General features: G+C 43.9%; 1 protein-coding gene across 1 annotated transcript in view; it reads right to left on the reverse strand.

The window, feature by feature from the left end:
• Window positions 1–8864: 8864 nt before the first annotated feature.
• The window catches only part of LOC119396264 (ankycorbin), a 37617-nt gene continuing 19408 nt past the window's right edge, over window positions 8865–27073 (reverse strand). The window contains exons 13-26 of the mRNA XM_049417025.1: window positions 26556–26640; window positions 23822–23923; window positions 22757–22864; window positions 20933–21928; window positions 20336–20626; window positions 19185–19276; window positions 18045–18105; window positions 17872–17952; window positions 17673–17748; window positions 16971–17035; window positions 16469–16570; window positions 16136–16269; window positions 15720–15904; window positions 8865–14119 (exon numbers count right to left, since the gene is read on the reverse strand). Of these exons, the coding sequence (XP_049272982.1) occupies window positions 14010–14119; window positions 15720–15904; window positions 16136–16269; window positions 16469–16570; window positions 16971–17035; window positions 17673–17748; window positions 17872–17952; window positions 18045–18105; window positions 19185–19276; window positions 20336–20626; window positions 20933–21928; window positions 22757–22864; window positions 23822–23923; window positions 26556–26640 (2488 nt within the window). The 3' untranslated portion in view covers window positions 8865–14009. The remainder of the gene's footprint in view (window positions 14120–15719; window positions 15905–16135; window positions 16270–16468; window positions 16571–16970; window positions 17036–17672; window positions 17749–17871; window positions 17953–18044; window positions 18106–19184; window positions 19277–20335; window positions 20627–20932; window positions 21929–22756; window positions 22865–23821; window positions 23924–26555; window positions 26641–27073) is intronic.

Below are 27073 nucleotides of genomic sequence, written 5' to 3' on the forward strand. Positions count from 1 at the left end.
TCGCCGTGGTTTTACAGCTCTCCGTTTCACTCCATAATTGTGCTCAAACGTAAGCGGTTTACCAAAAACGCCTAAGTTTGAAAATAGTTTTCTCAAAAAGGCCATTTTTTTATTTTTTTAAAATCCCTCTAACTGAAGTCAAGGACGTCCTCTACCATTCTGCACAAAAAAAAAACATTTCATTATTTTGGTTGCTAACAAGTTATAATGCGTCACATGCAAACAAGTCAGCCTATAGCGGCCGCGCCATTCTTTGTGTGCTGGAAATCATGTAGAAGTTCTTCAAAATAATTGTACGCGACACAATCACAAAGCAGCAGCTTCACAACAACAAATGCGCAGCCAGGTGTCATGGTTCAGCAAGCTTTAATTGTCTTGCGATCAGCTTTGTCTTGGTCCGCGTTACGTGTCTTTCGCACAAGAGGCTATGGATCAGTACCAACTAGCGCCCGATATCAGTGCTTGCTAAGAACCTTCGGTTCGACACATTAACAATTTTAACGACCTCGGGGTTGTTTCAGTACAGAAGCGGCATGTGCAACTTCGAGCGGCACGCTCGAAGTTTGCTTAGCTTGCTGCGCATGTTTATATATTGCCGCATGGTTGTGTGAGCACCCACGGGTAGAAGAGGACAAAGAAGTTCGGACTGAGCCGCTTCTTGGCCTAACCAGCCCAACACGCAGAACAACGTAAGGTTCTCGTCATAAGTGTGACAAGATTGGTGGAGGAGCTGGGTACGACGACTCACGACTCACCCCATGCACAAGACCCCGCCCGGTAGCCGAAACACAAGCCCTGTGCCCGTGAACACTCCAGTTCACAGAGCAAGCCGCCGCCAACGAGGCTTACCACCGGAGGCACCGGAACAGCCTACTGACGCAGTGACTATGACTTCACCTCAAGCCGCCATGGAAGTTCCTACGTCTTCTACACCGATCTACTGCACCGTTCAGAATCCGCTGATGCCTAGTCCCTTTCACGGAGAGCTGTTTGAAGATGTAGACGACTGGCTGAGTGAGTTTGAACGTGTCGCAGCGATCAATTACTGGGATGACGCCGCAAAGCTCCGCAACGTCTATTCCTGCTTAAAGGACGGCGCCCGAACATGGTTCTTGAACAGAGATGATGTCTTGACATCCTGGCGCGAGTTCCAGCATCGCCTCTTGGAGACCTACAGGAGCCCAGACCGCCGCGAACGTGCTGAACGTGCACTGCAAGCACGCATTCAGATGCCGAACGAGACCGTCACAATGTACGTGGAGGACATGACACGGCTTTTCAAGCGAGCGGATCCTGCAATGCCAGAAGAAAAAAAGCTGCGCTATCTTATGCGAGGTGTGAAGGAGCAGCTTTTTGCTGGTCTGGTGCGGAGTCCTCCAAAGAGTGTAGCCGAGTTTCTGACTGAAGCCGCAACGATGGAGAAAGTACTTCATCAGCGGTCTGCCCTATTCGACCGGCAAGTGAATACCGCATCGTCTCCCGAATTTCGCGCCACCCTTGGGAGCAACAGCACTGAATGGATTCGCGAAATCGTTCGCTCTGTCGTCCGCGAAGAAATGCAGAAGCTGTACGGGCCGAGACAACCCGAGGTAGGCTCCATCGCCAGTGTTATCCGGGACGAGGTCCAGCAGGTGCTGCATAACCGTCACTATCAACCGATGCCTACCAATGTGGAACCGGCTCTTGTGTCCACTGATATTCGGAGCCGTACGTATGCCGAAGCCTTGCGCATGCCAGCCTCTTCCTTGCCGGTCGCTAGCCCCGCAGTCCCGATCCAGATAATGCCGCCAGTTACAATTCAATCAGCACACGCTGGTTTGGACATCGACGGTCGCCGTGCACCTACGCGGAAGTCTGACCTCTGGCGTACGTCGGACAGAAGACCTCTCTGCTACCATTGCGGTGAGGCCGGTCACATCTACCGCGAATGCCCGTACCGACAGCTGGGACTGCGCGGTTTCGCCATTAATTCGCCTCGTCCCCAAGTTGGTCAGAGACCAAGGGAGATTGAAGAATACCTCGCCCAGCAACGTGTACCCTTCGCACGACGTCAATCGCGGTCACCATCCCCACGGCGACCCGCAGCCATTGGGCCACGTTTCGGGGCGACGGCACGGGGACGTTCCCCAAGCCCTCGTCGGGAAAACTGAAGGCAGCGACCTTCGGGGGCGAGGTCGCTGGGACTCAAAGTGCGGAAGACTTCCCATCGACGCTTGCGCGAAACGCCGAGGACATTAAATCCCCGTTTGAGTGCAGTGCCAGAGAAACGCCGTAATCTACATCTGAACACAGTGACCGAGTCTCGCTCGACATTCCTGTGCTGATAGACGGTCTTCAGGTCAGCGCATTGGTGGATACGGGTGAAGACTATTCAATTATTAGCGGAAAACTGGCCACTAGTCTTAAGAAAGTGATGACGCCATGGAATGGAACACGTATTCGCACAGCTGGAGGACATGTTGTTACACCATTGGGTCGCTGCACCGCAAGAGTGAAAATACGTGCGTCAACATTTGTGGTGACCTGCCTCGTCCTCCGCGACTGCTCTCGTCAGCTCATCCTCGGCATGGACTTCCTTCGCGAGAACGGCGCGATTATAAATTTCCGCGAACGAATGGTGACCTTCTCGACGCAACGCGCAACAGATCGAGACGCCGATAGCTGTCGTAGACCTGCGCTGCGTGTTGCTGACGAAAGCGTGACGCTGCCACCACGAGCGACTGCTTTCATAGAGGTCACTTGTGAAGATCTCCGAGACGGTGACGCGGTCGCCGAGAGCAACCTATCACTCTTGCTGCTTCAAGGTGTGTGCGCAGCCCGAAGTCTTGTGCGTGTTCGTGACGGACGGTCACAGGTACTTGTGACGAATTTCAACTTCGAGCACCGGCATCTTTTCCGCGGCACCACTGTGGCCTATGGTGACCCTGTAGCTGACGTCACGGAGTGCTTCGCGTCCGAGGAAATGAGTGATGGTGACAGGTTTCTGGACCACATCGACGTCAATTCGAAGCTTTCGGACGACAGGAAGGCCGCACTTCACAACCTTTTGAAGGAATTTCAATCTTGCTTCGCCTCTTCGTCTCGAGTCGGCCAAACGCCCCTCACGAAGCACCGAATTATTACCGACGATGACGTTCGCCCAATCAGACAGCAACCTTACCGTGTTTCTGCTAAAGAACGCGAAGCTATTCAGACACAGGTAAAGGAGATGCTCGATGATGGTGTTATTCAACCGTCCAGCAGCCCGTGGTCCTCGCCAGTCGTTTTAGTGAAGAAGAAAGACGGAACGCTACGATTCTGCATTGATTACAGGAAGCTCAATAGCGTCACCAAGAAAGACGTTTACCCGCTTCCACGGGTCGACGACTCTCTCGACAGGTTGCGACACGCCAAGTATTTTTCATCGATCGATTTAAAGAGCGGCTATTGGCAGATAGAGGTTGATGAGCGAGACCGAGAAAAGACAGCGTTTGTAACTCCAGATGGGCTTTATGAATTCCGAGTTCTTCCTTTCGGCCTCTGTTCTGCTCCAGCCACTTTCCAGCGGATGATGGATACCGTTCTCGCTGGCTTGAAGTGGCAAAGCTGCCTTGTATACCTCGACGATGTGGTCATCTTCTCTGAGAGCTTCGAAGAACATCTCAAGCGCCTAAGAATGGTTCTGGAAGCCATTCGTTCTGCTGAACTCACGCTAAAACCCCAGAAGTGCCATTTCGGGTATGAAGAGCTGAAATTCCTGGGACATGTCGTGAGTGCGGATGGAGTTCGGCCCGATCCAGAAAAAACTGCCGCCGTCGCCGCCTTCCCTGTTCCGTCAGACAAGAGAGCAGTGCGACGTTTCCTCGGCTTGTGTGCTTATTATCGTCGGTTCATTGCCAACTTTTCGAAGATAGCCGAACCGCTCACGCGACTGACCCGAGATGATGTACCCTTTGCCTGGACTACAGAACAAGATGCAGCTTTCGCAGAGTTACGGCAGCGAATGCAAACAGCACCTGTTCTAGCCCATTTTGACGAGGACGCTGCTACTGAAGTACACACAGATGCCAGCAACGTCGGACTTGGCGCTGTCCTTGTACAACGACACGGCGGCGCTGAGTATGTCATCGCTTACGCCAGTCGTACACTCTCCCGAGCCGAGGCCAACTACTCTACTTCAGAAAAGGAATGCCTTGCGGTCGTGTGGGCGACGGCAAAGTTCCGTCCTTACCTCTACGGCCGTCCCTTCAAAGTGGTGACTGATCACCACTCGCTGTGCTGGCTGGCCAATCTCAGAGATCCGTCTGGCCGTCTCGCTCGATGGAGCTTGCGCTTGCAGGAGTTCGACATCACGATTGTGTACAGGTCTGGGCGCAAACACGAAGATGCCGACGCGCTTTCTCGAGCACCTGTGGGGCATCCCGATATGGACTTAGAGGAGGCCGATGCTTTTCTCGGAGCAGTCAGCGATTCTGACTTCATGTCAAGACAGCGAGCAGATCAAGAATTGCGCCCTGTTATCGAGTCCTTAGAAGGCCGAAACTCCCACGTTCCTCGGCACATTGCTCGCGAGCTGTCATCATTTTGTCTTAGAAGGGGCATCCTTTACAAGAAAAACGCGCGAGGTAGCGACAAAGCCTTTCTCCTCGTTGTCCCAGCTGACATGCGTGATGACGTCCTCCTTGCGTGCCACGACGAGCCCACGTCAGGACACTTGGGCTACTCGCGGACTCTCGCCAGGGTGCGCCAGCAGTACTACTGGCCACGACTATCGGCTAGCGTACACCGCTACGTGCAAGGCTGCCGCGAGTGCCAGCGTCGCAAGACGCCCCCTGTGAAACCCGCGGGCCTTCTCCACCCGATTGCACCACCGCGGACTCCATTCGACCTTGTGGGAATGGACCTTCTAGGACCCTTCCCTTTGTCGTCCACCGGAAAGAAATGGATTATAGTGGCAACCGATTACTTGACCCGTTATGCCGAGACAAAGGCGTTACCTCGCGGCACGGCGTCTGAAGTCGCGAAGTTCTTCGTGCACCACATCATCCTGCGACATGGCGCGCCGTCATGTGTGATTACGGACAGAGGGACGTCATTTACGGCACAAATGATGGAAGACATTTTTAAACTGAGCTGCACAAGTAACCGAAAAACAACAGCTTACCATCCACAAACAAATGGACTGACGGAAAGACTTAACAAGACCATAGCAGACATGCTCTCAATGTACGTGGACGTACACCACAAAACCTGGGACGAGATTTTGCCATATATCACGTTTGCGTACAACACGGCAACGCAGGAAACAACGCGATTTTCACCTTTCCGCCTTGTTTACGGACGCAACGTGCAAACCATGCTCGATGCTATGCTTCCGTGCGATCATAGCGATGAACTTGCTCCAGACGCCACCCAGTACGCCGAAGAAGCTCGTCAAGTGGCTCGCGTAAACATCAGTCATCAACAAGACGCAGATGCGCGACGTTACAACCTTCGCCGTCGAAACGTCGCCTACCACCCTGGCGACCGAGTGTGGGTGTGGACACCTATCCGACGACCAGGCTTGTCTGAAAAACTTCTGAGCCGCTATTTCGGACCGTACAAGGTTCTCCGACGTGTCAGTGACCTCACCTACGAAGTATTTCCGGACGGCGCAGTGTCTTCACGTCGACAACTTCGGCCCGAAACCGTGCACGTCGTACGACTCAAGCCGTACTACACACAGTAGCCCTTGTCCGTTCGCGCTACTTCTGTTACCATGTGACTCCTGTGGTTGTTTTCTATTTTCCTGTTTGCACATGGCGCAAGTGTCGGTGCGTCATCTTATTTTCCCTGCGGCTATTGGTACTTAGTCTCTGGTTCTCTGCGTCTGCGCGTGTTGTAGTTATTCTTTTTTTTACAAGCATCGAGTCGATGCTTTTCAAAGGGGGGACTAATGCCGCATGGTTGTGTGAGCACCCACGGGTAGAAGAGGACAAAGAAGTTCGGACTGAGCCGCTTCTTGGCCTAACCAGCCCAACACGCAGAACAACGTAAGGTTCTCGTCATAAGTGTGACAATATGTTGAATAAACAGTCGAACGTTTCCGCTCCCCTTGACCCCCTCCCTCGTTATTAGCCATACTTTTGTGGCTCATTCACGTGCGGCAAAGACTGAGTGGATACACTGTCGCACTTTGCTCAATCGGCCCACCGAAGCCAGGATAGCGTTCTGGCGTCCGCTGCGATGGCGTGATCGTGATAAGGTGCGTTCCTGAACATCATGTGTGCAGTGATTACATCATGCCCTGGTTTGCGCACATAATTCTATGTGGTGGTATTACCTTGCCACGCCTTTCGGTAATGCTTTCGCGCAATTGGCACGTGCTCCTAACAGTGCCGTTAAAAACGGGCATGTATGCGTGCGCCGTAGTGCGCACCACCGAACAATTATGCAACAGGGTGACACAACAAATGAAGCATCAGGACACCGGAGGCGACACTTCCCGCTTTCAAAATGTTTTATTACAAAAAGTGATTGAGTCCTTTGTTACAAATCTTTGGAGTGCTGGACAACAAGAAATTCTGCAGCAATAATTTTTTTTTCCTGGCACACCAACTCCATCAGGCAGCTCACAACAGTACCCATTAAGAAAGAAGCCACCGAAACAGCTCACAATGTTCTTGGTTTACTTAAAAATTGCAGCTCAAACGCACTCCACTATCTTAAGTATGGAAAAGTAGCAGTGACAACTCGAAAATTTTAAATATATTTCGATATTATATACAATGATGCGCACAAGCATCTTCCCAACTCTTCAGGTGCACCCTTGTGCTTACTCTGACGGAATACTAATAAAAACAGCCATGGTTTTTAGAGGCACTAAAGTATACATTGGGTGCACGAGGACAACCATTCTTTTTCGCGCAGCTCAGCAAGTTGGCAGTCGTGTAACACTCTCCCAGTGCCAAATACTTTCGTCCGCCAACCACATTATCCTGTTTACAGCGACATTAAAGAAATAAATTATTTCACGGGTGGCAATGCTGCCTGAAGCTCCTGTACCAGATTGCTACGGCATCACAGATCTGGACAGAGTTTGCTACAGGCTAGACAATTATTTATTCGTAAAAATAACTACACCTCTGGCTAAGAGAGCAAAAGACTTACAATGGCAAGTTTCGGGAACTTTATTTGTGCCGCTGAAGTGGTAAAAAATACTTCGAAATATTTGATGTCACACTACCCTATGAATGTCGGTGTTTCTAATGAGCCTGCACTTGTGATATTACCGGCAATATAGTTTTTAAGAAATAATCCACCCCTCTTAACAATTCAATGTTTACTTTTACTGTCCCCCTGTAAGACAAGATAACAAGAAAAAATCGCAGCAAGATGTATTTGCCATGAAAACAAATGATATGGTCTTCAAAAAAAAAAAAAAAGATAATTCACAATAATTTCACTAAACTGAGTTATACGCATATCTGTGCCAAGATGAAGGTGAGAAAATGCATAAAAGTGGAAGAAGACAACCTTTATGCTGCGTATGATCAAAAATTTTATAACAGACAAGAAAAAAATCAAGAATATGTTAATTGTCTATGTGATGTCTTACTTCTTCCAAAGTGTTTTGTAAGAGTGACATTAGTGTTTTGGGATCTATTTACTGCGCATGAAATAATCGGTTGTAGCAACACGATGGAACGAGTGACCACAGACTTAATTTTCTCGATTATTCTGATCAAAAGCTGTTCTAATTAGAAAGGTAAGGATGGCACCAGAAGGGCTGAGAAGATGCACTGCAACCAGGGGCGTAGCCAAGGGGGGGGTTGGGGGGGTTCAAACCCCCCCCGAAATTTTTCAATTTTGCTTGCGTATATATACGCGCACACATACAAACGCACGCACGAACATACATGAAGTATGGTTGAACCCCCCCCGAAAAAAATTTCTGGCTACGCCCCTGACTGCAACCATTCGTGCAACAGCACAGAAGTGCACTTTGGGAATTACTTTGCATCCACAAATGTCTGCACGTGTCGGCATAAAAGCGCAATGGACAGGCAGGCATATGATAAGTTGCATTCAAGAGCTTTGCATTCTAGCCCTGATGCACTTCCCACCATGAAGTTTTTCAGGCCATCAGTAGCAAACACCACATGATTGAAGCTTTTGTAGTCTCTTGAGAGAGTAGCGCACATTTGAAAGCGTTACAACATTCTCAGCTTGCACTAATGCAGTGCGATAATCAATACAGCACCTCATTAATGACAATGCCCTTTAAATGGACATGCACAAAAAGACAAGTGCCTCTCTGTCGTCATCAGTACCATTGTGAAAACATAAGGTATAGACATGCAAAACAAAAGAAAAGGATTTATATGGCTGATAACTAGCACATCGATGTCACTTCAATAAACTCGTGTGACCACAGTAAAAAAAAATTTTCCGTTTCCTGTGCAGTACTCACAAAGATGAGGACAGAAGGAAGAAATGTGCAGGCCATTTTTTTTCTTTGTCATTGTTGTGTGAGCACTGTGTGCCAACTCATTCAGTTCAATATTCAAAAAGCTTCTCTTTTGGGTTTCATGAGATCTGTCTGGATTCCTTTAATGACTGAGACGAGAGGTGAAATCCTTCTGTTGAGCCCATGTCAAAAATAACACAAGACAAAAAGATAGCGCTATGCAAATTAACTTTAGTCAATGCCTGTGAAAGCTATAAACAGCGTTTGCATAAAGTTGTGTGGCACGTCAGTGCCACACACTTTATGCAAACTTTATGCAAACACACTTTATGCAGCGTTTGCATAAAGTTGTGTGGCACGTCAGTGCCACAAGTGATTCATAATGTGCTCTTAAATGTAGCTGCACCTTGCTATATGTATGGGCGGTTGCATCAAACATGCAGGCAGTTTATTTGCAGTTTTTTATAGACATGAAATTCAACATACATTGTGCACAAGTGAGAGTCTTGGAAAGTTCCGTATCACACTTTCATATTTAACACTGGAACGCTGAATAGCATGACAGGTTAGGTTATTAACCCTTCTTGCATTACTAAATTAAACTAACACTGTCACTGTTATACTGATTGTGCAATAGACAGTTCAAACTTTGTATTGCCCTGTTTAAGACAGCATACAGGAACGTCAAATGATTGCATAGAACTCCAGTTCATGTTATGAACATTCTCAATAACAAGCAGTACCAACAATGCAAACAATCTCAACATGTTCCTTAATACGTAAATATAAAAAAAGTGTGAGCAGAGGCAGACATGGCACCTAAAATGAGTTGCGCAGATTTAGCAACAATCTGGTGTCACTAGCACTTTATAGCATGTACATAATGTGCCAAATTGTACACATACTGCATGTACAATTTAGCACATGTACACGTACTTGTACATGTACTAACAACAATGCTAAGATGTTTTCTTAAAAAGCACTCCAGTGAAGTGGACGTACAATATTTCAAATTCCCATTACTCAAAACTGTTGTAATCTCAAATTCAAATTTATACATACATATGTATATCTCACAATATTTACAAGGCCCGATATGTTTTAGCACATTTTGTACCTGGCTTGTAAACATGATTAGGAGAATTTTGGCTACTTTGAACTCTCAGAATTCTGGTTATCTATACATCTTTATGAGAATAGCCATAATAGTTTTAGACTGCATTTAAACTGAACTTTTACTACTCAAATGTTTAATAATAGAAAGAATTATGGCCCTTTGAAGTTTGAACCATTGCCAGTTGACTCCAGTCATATAAGGAGATTACATTTCCAATGGCATAGTACAAGCTAAAGATAGCTCGATATAGAAAAAGAAAATACCACCTTTCTTGTAGCTTTCAAAAGCTACATTACAGATTCGATGAACAGGCTCTCGCTCGCTAAAAGAGAGTAAATATGGTACTTCATAAGGACTAGATGCGCTCCAAAATGCTCCTATTATAGAATTTGTTTTTTCCAGCAGTAAGCCTCCAGCAGTAAGTCTATGCCATCAAAAAAAAAGTTGCGATAGGATGTGTACTCCAAATGAATTGGCATTAAAAAGCTTAACTTAGACAGAAAAATAGTGCTGGACAGAAAGCAGTAAAGCACACACTTTGATCTTCACATGACCCCACAACAACACTGATGCTGCCAACAAACCTTTTATGTCATTTACAATTGTTCTATTATTTTTATCTGAGCTGACTGATTATATCGGATGGCAGGTATACTGCCAAAGATAGGCAACAAGTAATTAAGCTTTGTAGTCAGAGCAAGAATTAACTGCCAGTCATGAATTGTACAAAGGCATCACAGCTACCATGATAAGAGATTACTACTAAAGAACTGTACTTGCACTGCTGTGTGTGCATAAATCCTCAAAACAAATGCGTGCAATGAAATTCCCACATGCAAACATACACAGGTATGATATAAATCGTGCATTCTATGAGTGACTTGAATAATGACATACAAGTAAAACAAATAATGTGCCTCTTGTGCGTAAGTAATAGTCAAAGAAGCGTGCTTTTAAGTGCTGTAAAAAAAAAAACTTTTTACCAAGAACATGAGTTGCATAAACAAAAAAAAAAGCAAAAGTGAAAATAGCAGCTTACGGAATTTTGCAGCTTTCAACTCAAGCAGCCACTGTTACAATTCTTGCACATGCACAATGTATGTGTGTTACATCAATACGATTCCAAACACTACTCTACAGGTCTGTGCTTGCTGCATTGAAACATCTTCAAACAGCCTGCTCAAAAAAGCTGCTTCTGACTGGCCTAAAACTGCTTTTTACAAAAGGCAAGGCGCTTAGAGATCATCCTTCTCATTATCTGTTGTATTAAACATGAGCGCAAACCATTTGCAAAACAAATATAAATAGAATATAAACAACCATTCCACAATTTCTACACAAAACTTCGAAGAAAAATCATCGATTTAGAGTAGTACCTATATGAAGGATTACCTACCAACTTTGCATGCTGCACATTTTAGGCTGGTGTAACAAATACATAGGACACCATCGATGTGATGCGATAGTAGACCTGATCTTTGAAACGTGCCAGATATTCACTGCACAGCTTCTCTGAAGGTGCAGATCGTCCATGCCTATTTATGCATGAATTATGTGAAGTACTAGTAACACATATACACATGCATGTCTTTTTCTGTAGTCATCTCGACAATAGGCGGCACGTCGCAGGTGTGAAAGTTGATCAAATCATTAACGTCAATAACACATCACTGAGAGCTGTACTACAAGTGAAGCAAAAAGGGCTAAAAACTTGAAACCAGCAGTTTAATAAAACTAGATTAAGGACACATGTTTAGAATAAAGCCCATTATCTGCTAACAAGGTATTTTACTATCATACTCTCAGTTTTCAGAGCGCATGTGTTCTTTTGCAGGCATTTCAACAAGAATGAAGGAGGATATGTTGCAAGGCACATTTTTACAAGGCAGTGCATCCACGAAAATGCATCACACCTATCGGGCAATGCGTGATGACACGACACTCCCGCGTTCCAGCATCCCAATCTAAATGGTGATTCGATGATGTCCACTTGCAATAGACGAAAGTAGTGTCCATGACTCGACGCAACAAAATCAAGATCTAGGACAACAACTCCAATATTACCTCCTCGAAGATACAAGAGACAATGTATCACACGTTCGGAAATATTTCCAGTATTAACATGCTTAAAATATGGCGACAATCATGGCTTGGTACGGCATCAATGCCTTGTTCATTTTGTCACACACAATATCTTGTTTCTGCAAACCTTCGGCTACCCTGATTTTTCTACTGGTTCAGATTTCAAAGCTGCACGTTTTCACTATGTTTTCACATAGATTTTTTTGCTGCATGCAACACACACACACACACAAAAACACAACCATTCAATTCACACCCTTTCTTCCACGGTGAAATAGAGTTAACATCTAAAGGCGTGATCAAATTCAAAACAGGACTGCACTAACAAGCTCTTCTGCAACGAAGAAAAAGAAAGCTGCAGCCGTGCATGCAACAATGGTGCACATGAAAAAAATACAGTGCAAAACAAAATTATAATGTATAATAGTGTAAAAAAGTAAAAAGCAACGTAAAAAGAGCTCTGCCTGCAATGCGAAAGTTCAAAGACCCCTAAAAGAGCGGAGACAAAAATCTTGCATGAGGTCTTTTTCTGCCTTAAACAGAATCGCCTACTACAAGACATGACATGATATCTCTCAATACACTGATTGAATTAAACACTGACTGAATTATGTGCACATGTGTTCCGTGTTGTGCCTTCAGCATATCAAATTGTCGCATAAATAAACTAATCTACAACAGCATGATAGTATGAGCACAAGGATGACAGCTGTAACAGCGGTAATCCTGTCACATAAAATGCATACATTGCCTTTTCACTGCTTTTTCTATATGGCATGTACTTTCCTGCAGAACGCAGGCGTTTACCACATTTAGAGCTCCACAGCGAGTTGCAAGTGTTTCTTGCAAGTGAAGAATGCATCTGCTCTGGTAGCATTCTTACATTTTGACTCACTACAGTACAATTTCCATCAAGACAAATGGCACCACACAAACTCCAATTTGAACTTCTGAGATGAATATACTTCTCAGGCATCATATGGACAAACTCCACTAAAACTTCAGAAAACTCGCGCTTTCACGAGTTTTCGCGAAAGCGCCCGAATTCAGTTGTGGTAAACACTTGTTGCATCTATTATTTTCTTGTGTCAGTAATTGTGCTGTAATCATTATAAACAGACTGTTTTGGTTGCCAAATTTGCTATGCACCCTATGTCACAGCCACGACAACTCAGCAGAGAAAACACTGCTGAGAAATAATGTAGAAGGCACTTCAAAGTGGCTAAGGTGCGCTGCATGATTAATGCGCACACTCCCACTCTTGTGATGCGTAAAAAAAGGTAAAAAGAAATATGAAAAATTAATAAAATAATATTTGTCTCCGCTCCTTTAACAGTCCTATATTACGAGTATATATGGCTCATTCCAGCTAAGCACCTTAAGAGAGCTCAGATCTGTCTTCAAAATATACTTACTAACAGTGCAGTCCACTTGCAATGATGACAACAGCTTCAGAAATGCTGATCATTAAGCCACTTTTTTATACACACGGGTCCGTTTTAAGCATCTGCTCTAAATGATGCAAGTAGTAGAGAGCACATGTAGTCTATCCGGTAATTGTTATTCGTATAAGTAGACTGCATTGTATACCCTACTCTGTATTACAGTCGTACCTCAACATAAAAAACATATATTGTATAACAAATAATTCAATATAAATAAGTACGCAGATCTGACTGCAACCTTTTTTTTGTTGCCGATACCTGCTTGGGAGTTTATATGAACATTGGATATGTTGAAACTGTGGCTGACACAACTTCTTTAAACATGGTGAAACGTACACCTTTTTCCTTATATATAACATGATGCTTCTGCTGCAATCAACAAATGAAGTTGCGTAAAAGCTTTAAGCTCAAAAGAAGCACAACAAAAAATAGCATCGAGCTACCTTAATCAACAAACGCAGAGCGGGGGAGATCAGCAAAATGAGGTTATTTAAAATTTGCAACAAACTCGGCACAGTGGTGACTGTGTCTGTGCGCCTGTATGGCTTTGAGCGGTGACACTTAAGATATGGCCTCTACGAACGCTATGGCTACACGGTTATGGCTAAGCCGTATGGCTGGCTATGGCTGCAGTTTCTCGCGTATAACCCAACCCTGCATGTAGCCCATATAACCGCAGCAAAATAATTTTAGAAAAGATAACCGCATACTGCCGTGTAGCCAGCTTCTTTGCATTACTGTGAAGCAGTGCGATGAAGCCATCTCGCGTGCCAAAATCGCACAATAACTCACACCCCGACTACAGCTCCAAATTATCTGTATATCATGTGTGGGATATACGCGAGAAAATACAGTATTATGGTACACAGAAGAATGCCCAGTGTGTGCTAAAAAAAAAGGTTCCTAAGACTAGCAACAAACAACATCGTGCACGGCGTCACACCAGATAAGTTTTTTCCAGAGAGTTTGTCAGCTCGGCCAGTGACTTTTTCAGCTGAGCGTCCATGCCATCAACCTCGAGGCTTGGTGCTGTCACAAAGGTGTTTCCTACAAGCAAGCATCAGACAATGAGGCACAGCTACGATAAAAGCAATTAGGACAAACAGAGAACACTGGTTTGGATGTTCTTTTTGCATCACAAGCCCCTTTGGTTTTGGAAGGATAGACTTACGAGCTAGTTGGTATGAAGTCATATATACAGACGTCGACATGAAAGATGGGAGATGGCACTAACAACTGTGTTGTTAGCACTGTGTCCCATCTTTCCCGCTGATGTTTGTGGGCTTTTCTGTTACAGTGCTCTTTGTTAATCTTTCCTGAACAAAGATTTCAATATATACATCATCTCACAAGCAACACGTAAAAGATCTCGCGCATAAACGTTGCAATCCAAGCACCGAAATCAACTACTTGCCCATACAATATAGAAGAATTAATGTTTATAATTTTCATCGAAAGAACAGTGTGCCGGGTGTGTTGCTGAAGTGGAGGTTTTGACGAAAACACACCTGGCCAGAAGTATCATGATGAAAAGGTAAGGAGTAACACAGACCGAAAAAGAATAAGACGTTTCATCTACCCTGATGGGAGCCTTGTTCCCAATGAATCATTATCACAATGAATCCTTCCGTCATGGGTGTTTTCGTAATCCATGCTTGAAACTACAGCATGAAACAACACATAATGAAAAATGAGAGACAACAAACAAGAACTTCTCTGTCATGTCTCATTTTTGAACTTGCGCAGTTTTATGCTGTAGTTTCAAGCATGAAGTTACTTTCCAAGTGTCCTTAAATATGTAAGGTCGGCATCTGCATTTCTCTTACACGTAAGCTATTTTTTCACGTCCAAATTCCCATAAGCTGCAATGCCCTTGAGGTAAAATCATGCCCCAGTCATTGATTAGCTCTTCCCAATCAGTTGCCAACCAATAATTGGAACTATCTATGAGGTAGAATTAAAATTGCTAATCATGGATACCGGGTACAAAAAGAAAGTCAGTCCCATTGTTCCACAAGTGTCAGAACAAGCTTATAAATGCATAGGCTTGCCTACGATCTGGTCGGCATGTATTCAGACCATTTTCACGTTTTAATTACGGATAGATGAAAGTATAGTGCAGTGCTTGCATGAGCTGGCACTAATGGCTGAGCAAAAAAAAAAAAGCAACAATGCATTGCATTTGCCAACATCTTTGCGCGGTAACTTGCTGCCCATGAATTGACAAGTTTGCTTTCTAACATACATGCTGCAGTGCCAAATCACAAGTGATCACACTTTAAAGGCTGAATGCGAGCCAAAATAGCTGTTTACATTGAATGAACGATCCAATTGATCGTTCAGTCAAGGGACGGCATGAGTAGTGGGGTGTCTGGATTAACTCCGCACGTGGGCGTTTTTGTATATTGCCCCCACATAAATCTGGCTCATTCAGCGAGAAATTAGAACCATAACCTTGAGTGCAGGAGCAATACAACATTTGCTTTTCATTCTAGCCCTTTAGAAAAATGGTAATTCCACCGTAATGCACAGAAATTTTTTACACAATAATGTGTGATGATGTTATACTTTATCTGCAATTGCTATGAGGTTCCACTAACAGTATATTTTTCTAGGATAGTGCTTGGGGACTACGAGCTGACCTTACTTGCAGTCATGTGCCTTGCAAAAGATTCATCCAACATGGCTTGAACGCGTTGACGTGTGGCTGCGCTCTGCGTCGGCACCGGCGGGGCTGTCCTCTTTACCGGACTCATGGGCCAACTGGGCAGATGCTCGGGAAACAGTGGCACTCGATACGGCGTAGACTGGTTTTGGCTCGGCGGCTTGCGCCTGCGCACACACCAGAACGCTCAGAAATACAACTTGCTTCCTCTGTAGCTTGAAGCTTCACGCTACAGACGGGTGACAATTATTCTCTTCCATGCACTTCCCTCCGCACTGCAAACTTCCACTGATCAGATTTCCCGCACTCCTAACAAGGCTGCTTCCGTTAATGTGTAGTGATAAGCGTTGCCTGTGCATTGGAAAAGACAACGAATGATAGATCGTCAATAGAGTTACCTGGGAAAACTCTTGTTGGCTGACACGTCTACCTTCTTGACTTCCTCTGGCGTATCCCCCTTTTTCGACGACAACCAGGAATAATGGAGATCCGGCTCAGAGCTGAGGTTCCTTTGCAGATTGCTTATCTCTGCCTGTAATTATAATGCAAATGCATTCAGCAAAAATGCCCTTGAACATGAGAGAGTTTAACATCGTGAACAGTCTCGATGCTCCTTCAGCATAAGCTCTGGCAAGACAAAACATTGCACAGGAGTGTGTCAGAGGTGTTGCACCTATCTCCAAGCTTTTCACAAGCCAACCAAAGAGGTGTGATGAGTTGAAAATGCTCACCGACAGGTCGCTCCTGTACTTTTCGAATAGAAAGTCCTGTTGCCCATTCTGTTCCAAACGTTTCGGACGTGTTTCTTCGGGCTCAAGCCTCTCAGGTTGTGCCTGTTCACAAAACCAAGATGAAAATGAATAGGAGGCATGGCACACAAAAGACTGTTGGTTTAAATGTCATGAACCCACACCCATACCGCGCAGACCAGCATGAAAGCAACATCTAATTTTCATATAAGACTTCCAAGCATCTATGTTCTTGAGGTGAAATCAAGTATGCAGAAAGAGAAGAAGCAGGTTTTTGACAAGCATGTTACATACATCATCTACATCTACAGCCCTGCACATTCCTGCAAGAATTTTGAAGAAGCTCTTCAACTTTACGACAGGTTGGAAACTGCACCTGGGCAGTTCAACCACACCATTCGGCGCACAAAATGCATTCATGCTGAAACAAATTTGTTTTGAGTGTGCTCCTGTTTGTTCCATTTTACAAGTCAAGTGAACTCACCGTGAAGCCCAGGGTTGACTTGAGCAGCTCTTCTCGTGCCATCTGTTGCCTAATCTGCTGCATTTCTAGGGATCAATGAAAACAAAGTTCAGTGTGTAAACATTGGTTAGACAAATCTAAGGCACAGCAGGACAAATTTGTATGCCTAGGTTTGCCCTATCCCCCAACTTCATGCCATATTGTATCCTTCCCACAACTTCAATTCAGAGAATTAACATTCATGGGTTTCGCCGCCGAACTGTAGTGATCCCTATAATGTAGGACCCTGCGCACACCTATGCCCTATTCATGACCCCCACATTTTGTAATAGCCATTCAACCCAGCTGCAGTCAAGACTTCGTCGCATTTGCTTTCAGCTATGATCAACTCTGATCCAATGAATAAATGACCAGCAGTATCCACTGACTCAACACAGAAAGTTTCTGAAAGCACTGGTGCCATCGGTGCATTTAACTTTCAAGCTTTGCTTATTTTTACGAAGTGTTGCGTTTTTTTTTTTTTTCATTAATGTGCTGTTGAATTTAGCGAATGTATTGCATTGCTAATTTTGCTGCACTGTATTTTTCTTGGTTGTTATTATTAACTTGCACTGTAACCCTGTTCCTTACAAGTTTACTAGTGATTTCATTGTAACACCCCCTACTCAATGCCTTCGGGCCTGTAAGATGTTTTTCAGTAAATAAATAAATTCAGTTTTCTACCTGTTTTAAGGTCGCTAATCTCCAAATCCATTCGGTAGTGGCGATCAGATTCAATCTTCAGGGACAACAGGTCAATCTGAAACACACAGGTCAACCCCCATCGTACAGTAACGGCGGGTCTGGGCAGGAGTCACATGTATGGACATAGCCATGTAATGTGTGCAGTGACACCAAATCTACCAGCAGAAGCATAACATACCTTTCTTTGCAATTCTGACACGTGACGGTCGATCTGGTGATGACTTGTGAAACCATCTCGATCGAAAGCATGGTTCAGGCTCTGCAGAATAAAAAAAGATCCTTGAATGAGTCTACGAAAGCTCAGCTGAAATTTCAGAGCTGCCAATTTTTTTTTTTTTTTCTCCTACTCACCTTAAGCTTTTCTTTGATGCCTTTAAGCTCCGACTTATACTTCAGCAGAGCCCTCTTGTTCCTGTGTTGGAATAAAAGAAGACAAAACCTGTGAACTCAAGGACATAAAAACATAAGTTTCCAAATTCAAGCTTATTTGGGTTTGCAAAACATGAATAGTACACGGAAAGAATATGCAGGAGAGGTTCCAAAAGTCAGCAGACTGCAGTGGGACCCTCCACACATGATTAATGGAGACAAATTACAAAATGAGCAGAGAAATCTGGATTCAGGTAAAAACAGAAAACCGAACCTACAGCATAAATAAGTAAGCAAACCGACTCTGGAGGTGGTCTTGGTGGTCTCTTTATTGCACCCAAAAGAGGGGACCAGTACGAAGACTGGTTGCGCTGGCTTAGAGGAGGTCGGCAGGGATCAGGATATCGCAGCCACCACCGTGCATGCCCTGTTGCTGTGTTTTAATTGAATATTTTGACTCCATAGGCAGCTCATCCGACTATGGAGGGAAAATATTCAATTAAAACAAAGCAACAAGGCATGCATAAACGGTTGTCTCATCAATAAAAAGCATAGATATGATACTTTTCCAGACAATACATGCAGATGGCAAAAATAAACAAGGATGATTATCTGACACATTTTCACAAAAGGTTTCCAAGAACAACACGCAGTACATTCATACAACCAGTACTGGTTTGAACAGACTTATTTCACTTTTCATTCTTTCTTGATGCCATTAAAATGTGGAAAGAATAACCGCATGATGTGGTGCAAAAAACTACCTTGAGTGATTCTGAGGTTGGTCTTGATACGCATTTTGCTCAAACTGTATAGCTTATTAGTGTTCCTGTGCGTAACTGCATTTCCTTACAAATGTTCCATAAGTCACAAATATGTTGCAAATGCTATGAAATGCAAATGTATGTAACTGTGTTTCTTCTACAAGTGTGGTACATTTTACAAATGTGATTCTACAAATGCTCTTCACATGTTTATTCTTGTGCAATTCAATTTCTGACCCTCCCTGTAACAACCCTCAAGAGAGGGTTAGCAGTATGCCTAAATAAATAAATCGAGAAATATCAATCAAAACTAAACTGGAAAATGCACATTTGCTCATTTGGTTTATTGCAAACTCACCTGTATCTTTCTTTAGCCAGCTTAGCATCTCCTAATAAGCATTCCTTGGCGAGACTTGTGGTGTTGGCAGCTTGCTGCTCCTCAGCCTGGGCCTGTCAATGAACGCCCATTGAGAATAAATTGCTCACATGTTGCATTGATACCAAGGACGTTTTTTTTTCTTTCTTGAGAAAACCTCACAGCAACATTTTTGGTTCTTATGTAAAAAGATCTTCAATCAAAGACCAAAATGTTCACATTTCTGTATGAACAGAGCCACTTGTTCATGTTGTTAAAGTGTCACATGTTGTGACGCTTTAAACAGCAGAATTGGCAGTACAAACACACACAAAAAGAATTGTTTCAGAAAGAACAAGACTTCAAACTTTTTTGTAAAGTTTACCTTCATTAAGCAGCGCATGTATACTTTTTTTTGTAAAATCCAGCTTCTACATTTAATTCTAATGCCAAAAATTTCTGAAAACAGACTCCTGCACATCTTTCTGCAGTAAACGGAACCTATACTATGTATCAGCAAAGTACTTCTTCAGTGCTTTGAGGTTTTAACGAACGAAATCTCTGGAATTAGTAAATAATATAAACTACATAACACTCAATTTACAATTCAAATAATTGTACCAGCACTCACTTATGATCATTATGTAAGTTATGCAGCAGCATATGCAACAACGCAACAACATACAAAATTTATTCAACTTCCCTTATAACCTTCTAGGGCACGATCTTATACACATTCTGTTGTAGAATGCATACAAGATCGTGCCCCTGATCAGAGTATGAAGGTGAGTGCTTTTGGCTTTGGTGCTTTTGCAGCTAGATGCACTGAATGCATAGACATTATATAGCCTTTCTCGTGCGTGTCTTATATCCACTCCTACATTTTGACAGCACCAGAGCGGCAATGCTCTTCCTATCTTAAGTTGCACCCATTTTGTGCTGCCTTCTACCCCGCTGACATAAGAGTTGAGGATAGGTGTCTGGCTACCATGCTGTGAGCTTGGGTTCAGTTCCTTGCAGGGGCTACATATGTGGTCACCGTATTGAGTTTTGTCAGATGGACAGATAGGGCTGGGATAGCCGAAGAAATGTTTCCAAATTTAAGATCTTTTAAAAGTGCCACAACTTTTTCAGACAAATGAGGACCTACTCACGGTGTAAGTAGTACGTGTGGCTTCGTTCCGGAGGCTCTCACGCCTGCGCACCTCGTTCTTGAGGTCGGTCAGCGTCGTGGCCAGGTTGCTGAGCACAGCCGTGAGGTCGGCGTCTGGCATGTTCTCGCCGAGGTCTGCTGATATGCGGCGCAAGCAGCCGGAACGGTCTTTCTTCCGCAGGGAGGCCGTCTGCTCCAGCATACCGTCGAGCCGGTGCAGCACCTCCTGCCACTGAGCCGAACTCGGCACATTGCCGGGTTCGCCCATGCGGCTGAGAAGGTCCTCATGCTGCTTATGCATGGTTACCCGAGTGAAGGAATATAAAAAAAGTTGATGGAATAAACACTAATGTAGCCTAGCCTAGTCTAAGAAATGAAAAAGCAATCTTTTTATATGTATGCCAATTTTGCACAGCATGACAATAATGGCGCGCTGCTTTCAGCACGATTACAGCTGCATGAACAATAAGAAGCTACAAAAATGTGGATGACAACTGCTTCTCTTTGCTCTACCTTGTGGGCTTCTGCAATACAGACTTTCCATGTTAAGCATAATATAGCATTCAGGAAACACTCTACATCTACCATCTGAACAAACCATCTGAAAGGGCTCACCTACCTGCATAGACTTCAGCTCAGTTGAGACCGGCTCCACAATCCTCGAGACCTGCTCGATGCCCCTCTCGTGACACGATTCTAGCCTCGCAAACATGCCACTCGTGTCCATCTGGATAAGCTCGTCCTTCAGGCTCTGCAGCTCACGAAGCGCGGTGCTCTGGTTTAACCTGATCTCGGCAAACTCGTCTGACAAGGCCGAGCCATTGAAGGCTTCCTCATCACCACGGCAGCCCTTCGCCGCCAAATGACCCACGCCAGAAGTGGTAAGAGCCTTCTGCTGAGACGATGCCACCTTGTTCAGCAAGTTGAGCATTTCCTGTTTTGTGGCAGCGTGGTACTCTGCAAACGCCTCGACGACTTTTTGGGTCGCGTTTGTCACTTCCGACTGCGACGCCTTCTTGATCTCGTCGGCGTAGAAGTCAAGCCTGTCCAGCACGCGCCCGACGCCTTCCTTGATGTCGGACAAGTCCGCGCTTGCCGCAGTAGCGGACGGTGCAGTGGCGACGTGACCATTCGACGGCAGATACGACGAATCCAGCGCTTCGCGAGGCGCAGAGCCCGAGCTCATTTTGCTGGCCAACACCGCTTGTATCTCCTCCAGCGTGTCTGTTAGCACTCTCTGGTTGGCTTCGAGGCGTTCGAGCGTCTGGTTGATGCCGCCAAAATTCTGCGTCCAAGATGCCGTCGTTGCGAGCTGGTTGTTGGCGTCCCCCTCGAGCAAGTTGTTCGCATTTCTGTCCGAGCCCATGTCGTACCTCTTGGCGTGAAGGCTGTTGTCGATGCCATGAAGAACGCGGGAGGTCTGCTCCGCACTCTCGGAGAGCTTCTGCAAGTCCCTCAAAGCTGATGTGGACAGGCTGAGCAGCCTGGCGATTCCTTCCTCAGCTCGCTCAATGCTGTGCACTGAGTCGGCCTTGAGATTGAGCGATGCGAGCACTTCATGCAGGGCACCGAGCTTCTCCTGTATGGCAGCAAACTGAGAAAGGAAAATTCGAGAAATCAAAAGCGCAGCACCTTGCATCACTGTGCAAGAAATTTATCTTCTTTTGTACAGTGTGCACTGGCTTCACATTTACAAAAAAATACCCCTTTACCATCCTCATTAATTCATTTGCAATCTGCAGTAAGAAAACATACAATGTGACAAATATGCGAGCCTGAGTATAAACTGGTTCATAGATAAGCCCACTCCCAGGAACAGTTGAATTGGAGTGCTTCTGTCTACTATGACTACCGAATGACAACTGGGGTTAAAATCATGTGCTGGGTATACTGGCACACAATTCGTAGCTTGCTATTGCGCCACTTTTTTTTCTACTCCATCTGCAGGGAAAAAATGCGCAAGCACTCTGAAGCACTCTATGGTCCAACAATGCAGAGTTTTAGGCTTAGCCTCACGAGAAGCATACCGCATCGGTATAAATTGACATTCAATCATCAAGTATGAGAACCTTTGCCTTAGAGATTAAAAAGTCAGGGAGAACGGACAAGGCACACCTGGGAATATTAACACATGCGATGAATCTAGAACACTACATGCTTGCTGTTAGCACAAAGCCGCAGTTACACAAGGTTAGTGAACAAACAGTCACACTTGCAAAGAAGCTAGCACACACAAAAAAAGCACATATAACAGTATTTCCGAGTGAGAGCTACAATAACCTCTGACGATCTACTACGTGGCACATTGGCAGAATGGTGCCCCGGAATAACGCTGCTTTCAGAAATAATAATAATGTTACCATAAATGTCGGACAATACAAGTTTCACCGTTTGCAAATTGACTAATGCTTGGAGCACACACCTCAGCAGTCGTTTGTGCAGTCAATGAATGAACGTCTTTTTCGTTGATCTTTAGCAGAAGCTTCTCACGTTCTTCAGCCCACTGTTTCTCCTTTTCACTGACAATTTCCTGCAAACATGGATGTCGATGAAACAGTCCACCATACAACTTGTCTAGACGTGCCTGCTTACAACAAACCGCTTTGTAATACAACAGACGTTTGCTGTACAAGTAACACAATTCTTAAAACTGTTCTAGGATCATACGAATATGACATTATCTCCGAATGACACTGCTCGACACAATGTCAAACTAAGCTTATAAGAACCGAAATCTGGGCGAGTTATAAGACTGCATACTTCAGCAGGTAGCGAAAAAAGTGAAGACACAAGCGATGAACAGAGACACGAGACGAACGCTAACTTCAAACTAAAGGTTAGTCTCAGAATCCGCACCTATTTATCACTCAGCAAAGATAAGAAAACCACATCGTCACCCATGTTCTTTGCACTACCTACCCAAGTATGTAAGTCCAACTAAGAACACTGAAAAATTTCTACATGCCGAAACCTTATCATTCTTAGTAATTCATAAGAATCGGCCGCACATGCCACAAAAGTTCAGCACACATGCTACAAACATGCCTCCATGCAATGCAGAGAACATTACATGCAAACAAGAGATATAACATTAGCAGATGTTGCACAGTTGGGACTAATAAACTTGTTCCTCTGTGGACCTTAGGTCTAGGATGGGAAGTCGTACTCTAACTGTTCGCAGATAAGTGCATCCTGCTATGAAGAGACTGGTTTTTCCAAAACAGCTTAGCTGCCTGGTGACCAACGTTGCTGCTGCATACTCAGAAACGAAATTGTCTAGGAGAGAGAGAAAAAAAAGGAGCTCATTATATTTGGGATCTAATGCTTACACCATTAAAAAGGTGCTTTCTGAGAACAATAATACTGTGGAAAAACTCGCATTACCGTCATCCAGGTGTGACATAAAATCGCTTTGCAGACACACAAACACATGCAAGAAAAGACAACATCAAAACAGAAAAAACAACCTGTCTTCCTCAACGCTCACCTTAAACAGTGCCTCTTGCTTCTCACTCGCATCTTTGTATAAGTCGGCCGATTCCTTGTACGAGTTCAGCTGTTTTTGTAGAAACTCAATCTCATGGTGAAGCTGCCATTGCACAGAAAAGGAAGAAGAATATAGAGTCATACAGATCAATGAAGTGCCTAAAATGTACATCCTCAAGCAATGAATGTGGCACAATATTGGTACTGCTGAAGATGTACGATTACAGCGTTCTGAAATACTAATAGTATCATCACACTAAGTATCAGGGCACTAGGTTTCTTTTTCTCTTTCCCAGAAATGTCCGATGTTACAAAGCAAACTTATAATTTCTTTAAGCAGATTTACTCGGAGTTAAATATGCATACATGGCTAAGAATTTTTACAGAAACATCTATAGGGCCCTCGTGTAAATCAGGCATGCTTCTAGCCCTCTTTTCGTACAAGCATTTTGTTGTAAAAGAGTAAAGAATGTCAGTACGTACAGGAGAAATCTGCTTGGGATTCTCAAGAAACTCCCAGGAAAGCTATGCTAGTGCTATACAGTAGCTTATGCCGTGTTACACATGAATTATTATAACATTGGTAACGCCATAACTGTCAAATATGCACGTTCGGTAATGAACGTGCACATTCCATAATGCATACAGAGGAACAGTTTTTTCTTGTGCACTAACTAAGACTGTGTGGACCAATTGTCACAGCATTCAATGATTTAGTAATCATAAGAAATACGATTTTAACACGATAGCGTTAAAGAGCTAATTTCGCAGAAATACCCCTGTTGACGTCATAGGTTGTGAGCGAAAATTCGAGATAGATTCAAATAAATAAATAAATAAATAAATAAATAAATAAATAAATAAATAAATAAATATTTTCGGTTCAAGTGGGAATCAAACACAGCCTTCTGCATGGCAAGCAGGTGTTCTACCACGGAACCATGCCGGTGCTTGAAGCTATTACAGAAAAAAAAAACCTTCTACAAATTTCATATACTAGAAAGAGGAGTCTCCTTAATGCACATAATATTGCGTGGAAGAGGCATGGAATCGCACCATGTGTCAAAGCATGCGAGTGGGTGCTTTAAAGGCTCTCCCATTACACAGCACTCAGGCATAATTAATCATCGTCATCGGCAAAAGCATCATCAAAATGTGCAGCTAAGCGGGTGAGCATGTTGCCTTACGAACGCATAGTGAGTACCTTGCCAATTCGCAAAAGGAAGAATTATAGCGTAGTGGGCACTTCGCAACTGTACCTGCAGTAGGCATTCTAGGATAGTTTGAAATGGCCAATGTTACACGCACAGACGAGCCTTCCCCTGTGGCACGTTTGAGGTGTCTACCGAGAAGCGAAACAAGGCTAGCAATTCAGAAGGCACTGCAAACGGGGTTCGATTATGCAATCATGTTTTACTCTTGAGGCGAAGCTCAAGGGGACTCCAGCTGTTTTGTTTTTATTATGTGTCTCTTATCCTTACAAAATATGCTGTATGGTATCCCTGAATTGCTCCTCTGATTAAAAAAAAGAAAAAAAAAGAATGGCTAGTTTACGTTAACTCATGCTGCAAGCTGCAGTAGGCGCATGATATAACAAACATGGATATTACGATTTATATTGGCTACAACAAAGTAAATTCCAATGGTCACGCCTTACTTCAATTATTGCTATGATATAGAGTACCAGGAAGGTGTGGTCTATACTGCTACCACAATGGAACCGAAGATGCAAAATCTGAAACAATATTGGTTTGCTCAGAGCTCAAGGCACTATGTATTGAAGTACAGTTGACTCTCAGTAAACGAAAATCTCTTAAACGGAATTGCTGCTTAAATAGAACAACTGCATGTGGTATGATTGGTTTCATGCTTGAATTCTGCAGCCCTGCTTCTCTCTCAGTAAACGGAACTCCTGTTAAATGGAACACATTGGCAAAAGCAAATTAAAATAGAATATTGGCCATAAACTTTCGCTTCGTTGGCCAGGTGCCAGCAGGCTAATTACAAGTGATCACACTAATTACGTGGCTGTGTACTAATGAGGGTGCAAAGCATTCTTAAAAAGTTACAACTGCTCACATACCATATAGTGGCATGGCAAGACTTTAGCAGGCTATTAATACGGACAGTAGACCCTTTACTAGTTCATCAGATGTGTCAAACGCATGCTCGTTTCACGTAGGTCAAATCATATTGTTGTCTCTGTTTGCGCCAATATCAGCATGTGAGCTTAACGTGGAGTGTCAGACATACCAAAGCTATTTCCCTGTTCAATGTGACTTAATTATTCGAATGCCCTGCAATTTCTAAAACATGCACTATTTCTTTGAATTTCTCCTTTGCTTGCAAATCATTATGAAATCACTCTGTTTGGATCGGTCTGTGCTGCATGAAATTTGCCTGAAGAAGGTAAACTTCATCCAGTGACTACTTTGCGTCCCTATCTAACACACAAGCATGATTCATATTCCTGAACCGGCCTTTCCTTGCACTGGAAGTCCAGAGAACTACAGGGAAAGATGTTCCCATCAGTGTATTATATAACATGCCCTGTTGAATATAATGCAATTTATAATGCACATGGTAGCATTCCATTAGCATCTTTTTGCATAGGTATGTACACAGTTTACTTTGCATTTTGTTTGAGCATTCTTAGGAGAAACACCAAGAACTTGAATGAGTAAGGAGAGACGGTGAAGAGTACGGCAGGCAGGTTTTATCGGACTCTTACTCACATCTTTGATGAGCACTTTCGCACTTTTCAGTTCCTGCTCCAGATCAGCTAGTTTGCTGTCAATGGCATCCTTGGTTTCAAAATCTCTGTTGGATGAAAAGCAAGTTTTAACATTGTCAGACTGAAAGTGGCATCGTGAGATTGTAAGTTGTCCCAGCCAAGCAGATCAGCAATGAGCAAGACCTTGTCTTCACTTCCTTAAATTTTTTTTTTTGTTGGAAAGAAACAACACAGAGGCCTGATCTAGGCTTTTATTATGCTGCCGATTCTCATCTAGAAATGAGATTTTAGTCAGGCACAGCAGTAAAAACTCATGCATTGCAGAGGCAGTATTGTTTTTGAACAAACCACATACTATCTTTAAGTCACAGCCTTCAACTTCAGATAGTTGCTTTATGTTCAGCATGTGGCAATTAAAGCAAATATGACAATAGTGCCGACTACATACCAAATGAAACATTTCTTTAGCTAATACAAAAGCAAAAAAAAAAACCTGTAATGCAGAACTACCAACAATAA

This window comes from Rhipicephalus sanguineus, chromosome 6 (genome assembly GCF_013339695.2).
Source record: "Rhipicephalus sanguineus isolate Rsan-2018 chromosome 6, BIME_Rsan_1.4, whole genome shotgun sequence".
NCBI classification, from domain to species: domain Eukaryota; kingdom Metazoa; phylum Arthropoda; class Arachnida; order Ixodida; family Ixodidae; genus Rhipicephalus; species Rhipicephalus sanguineus.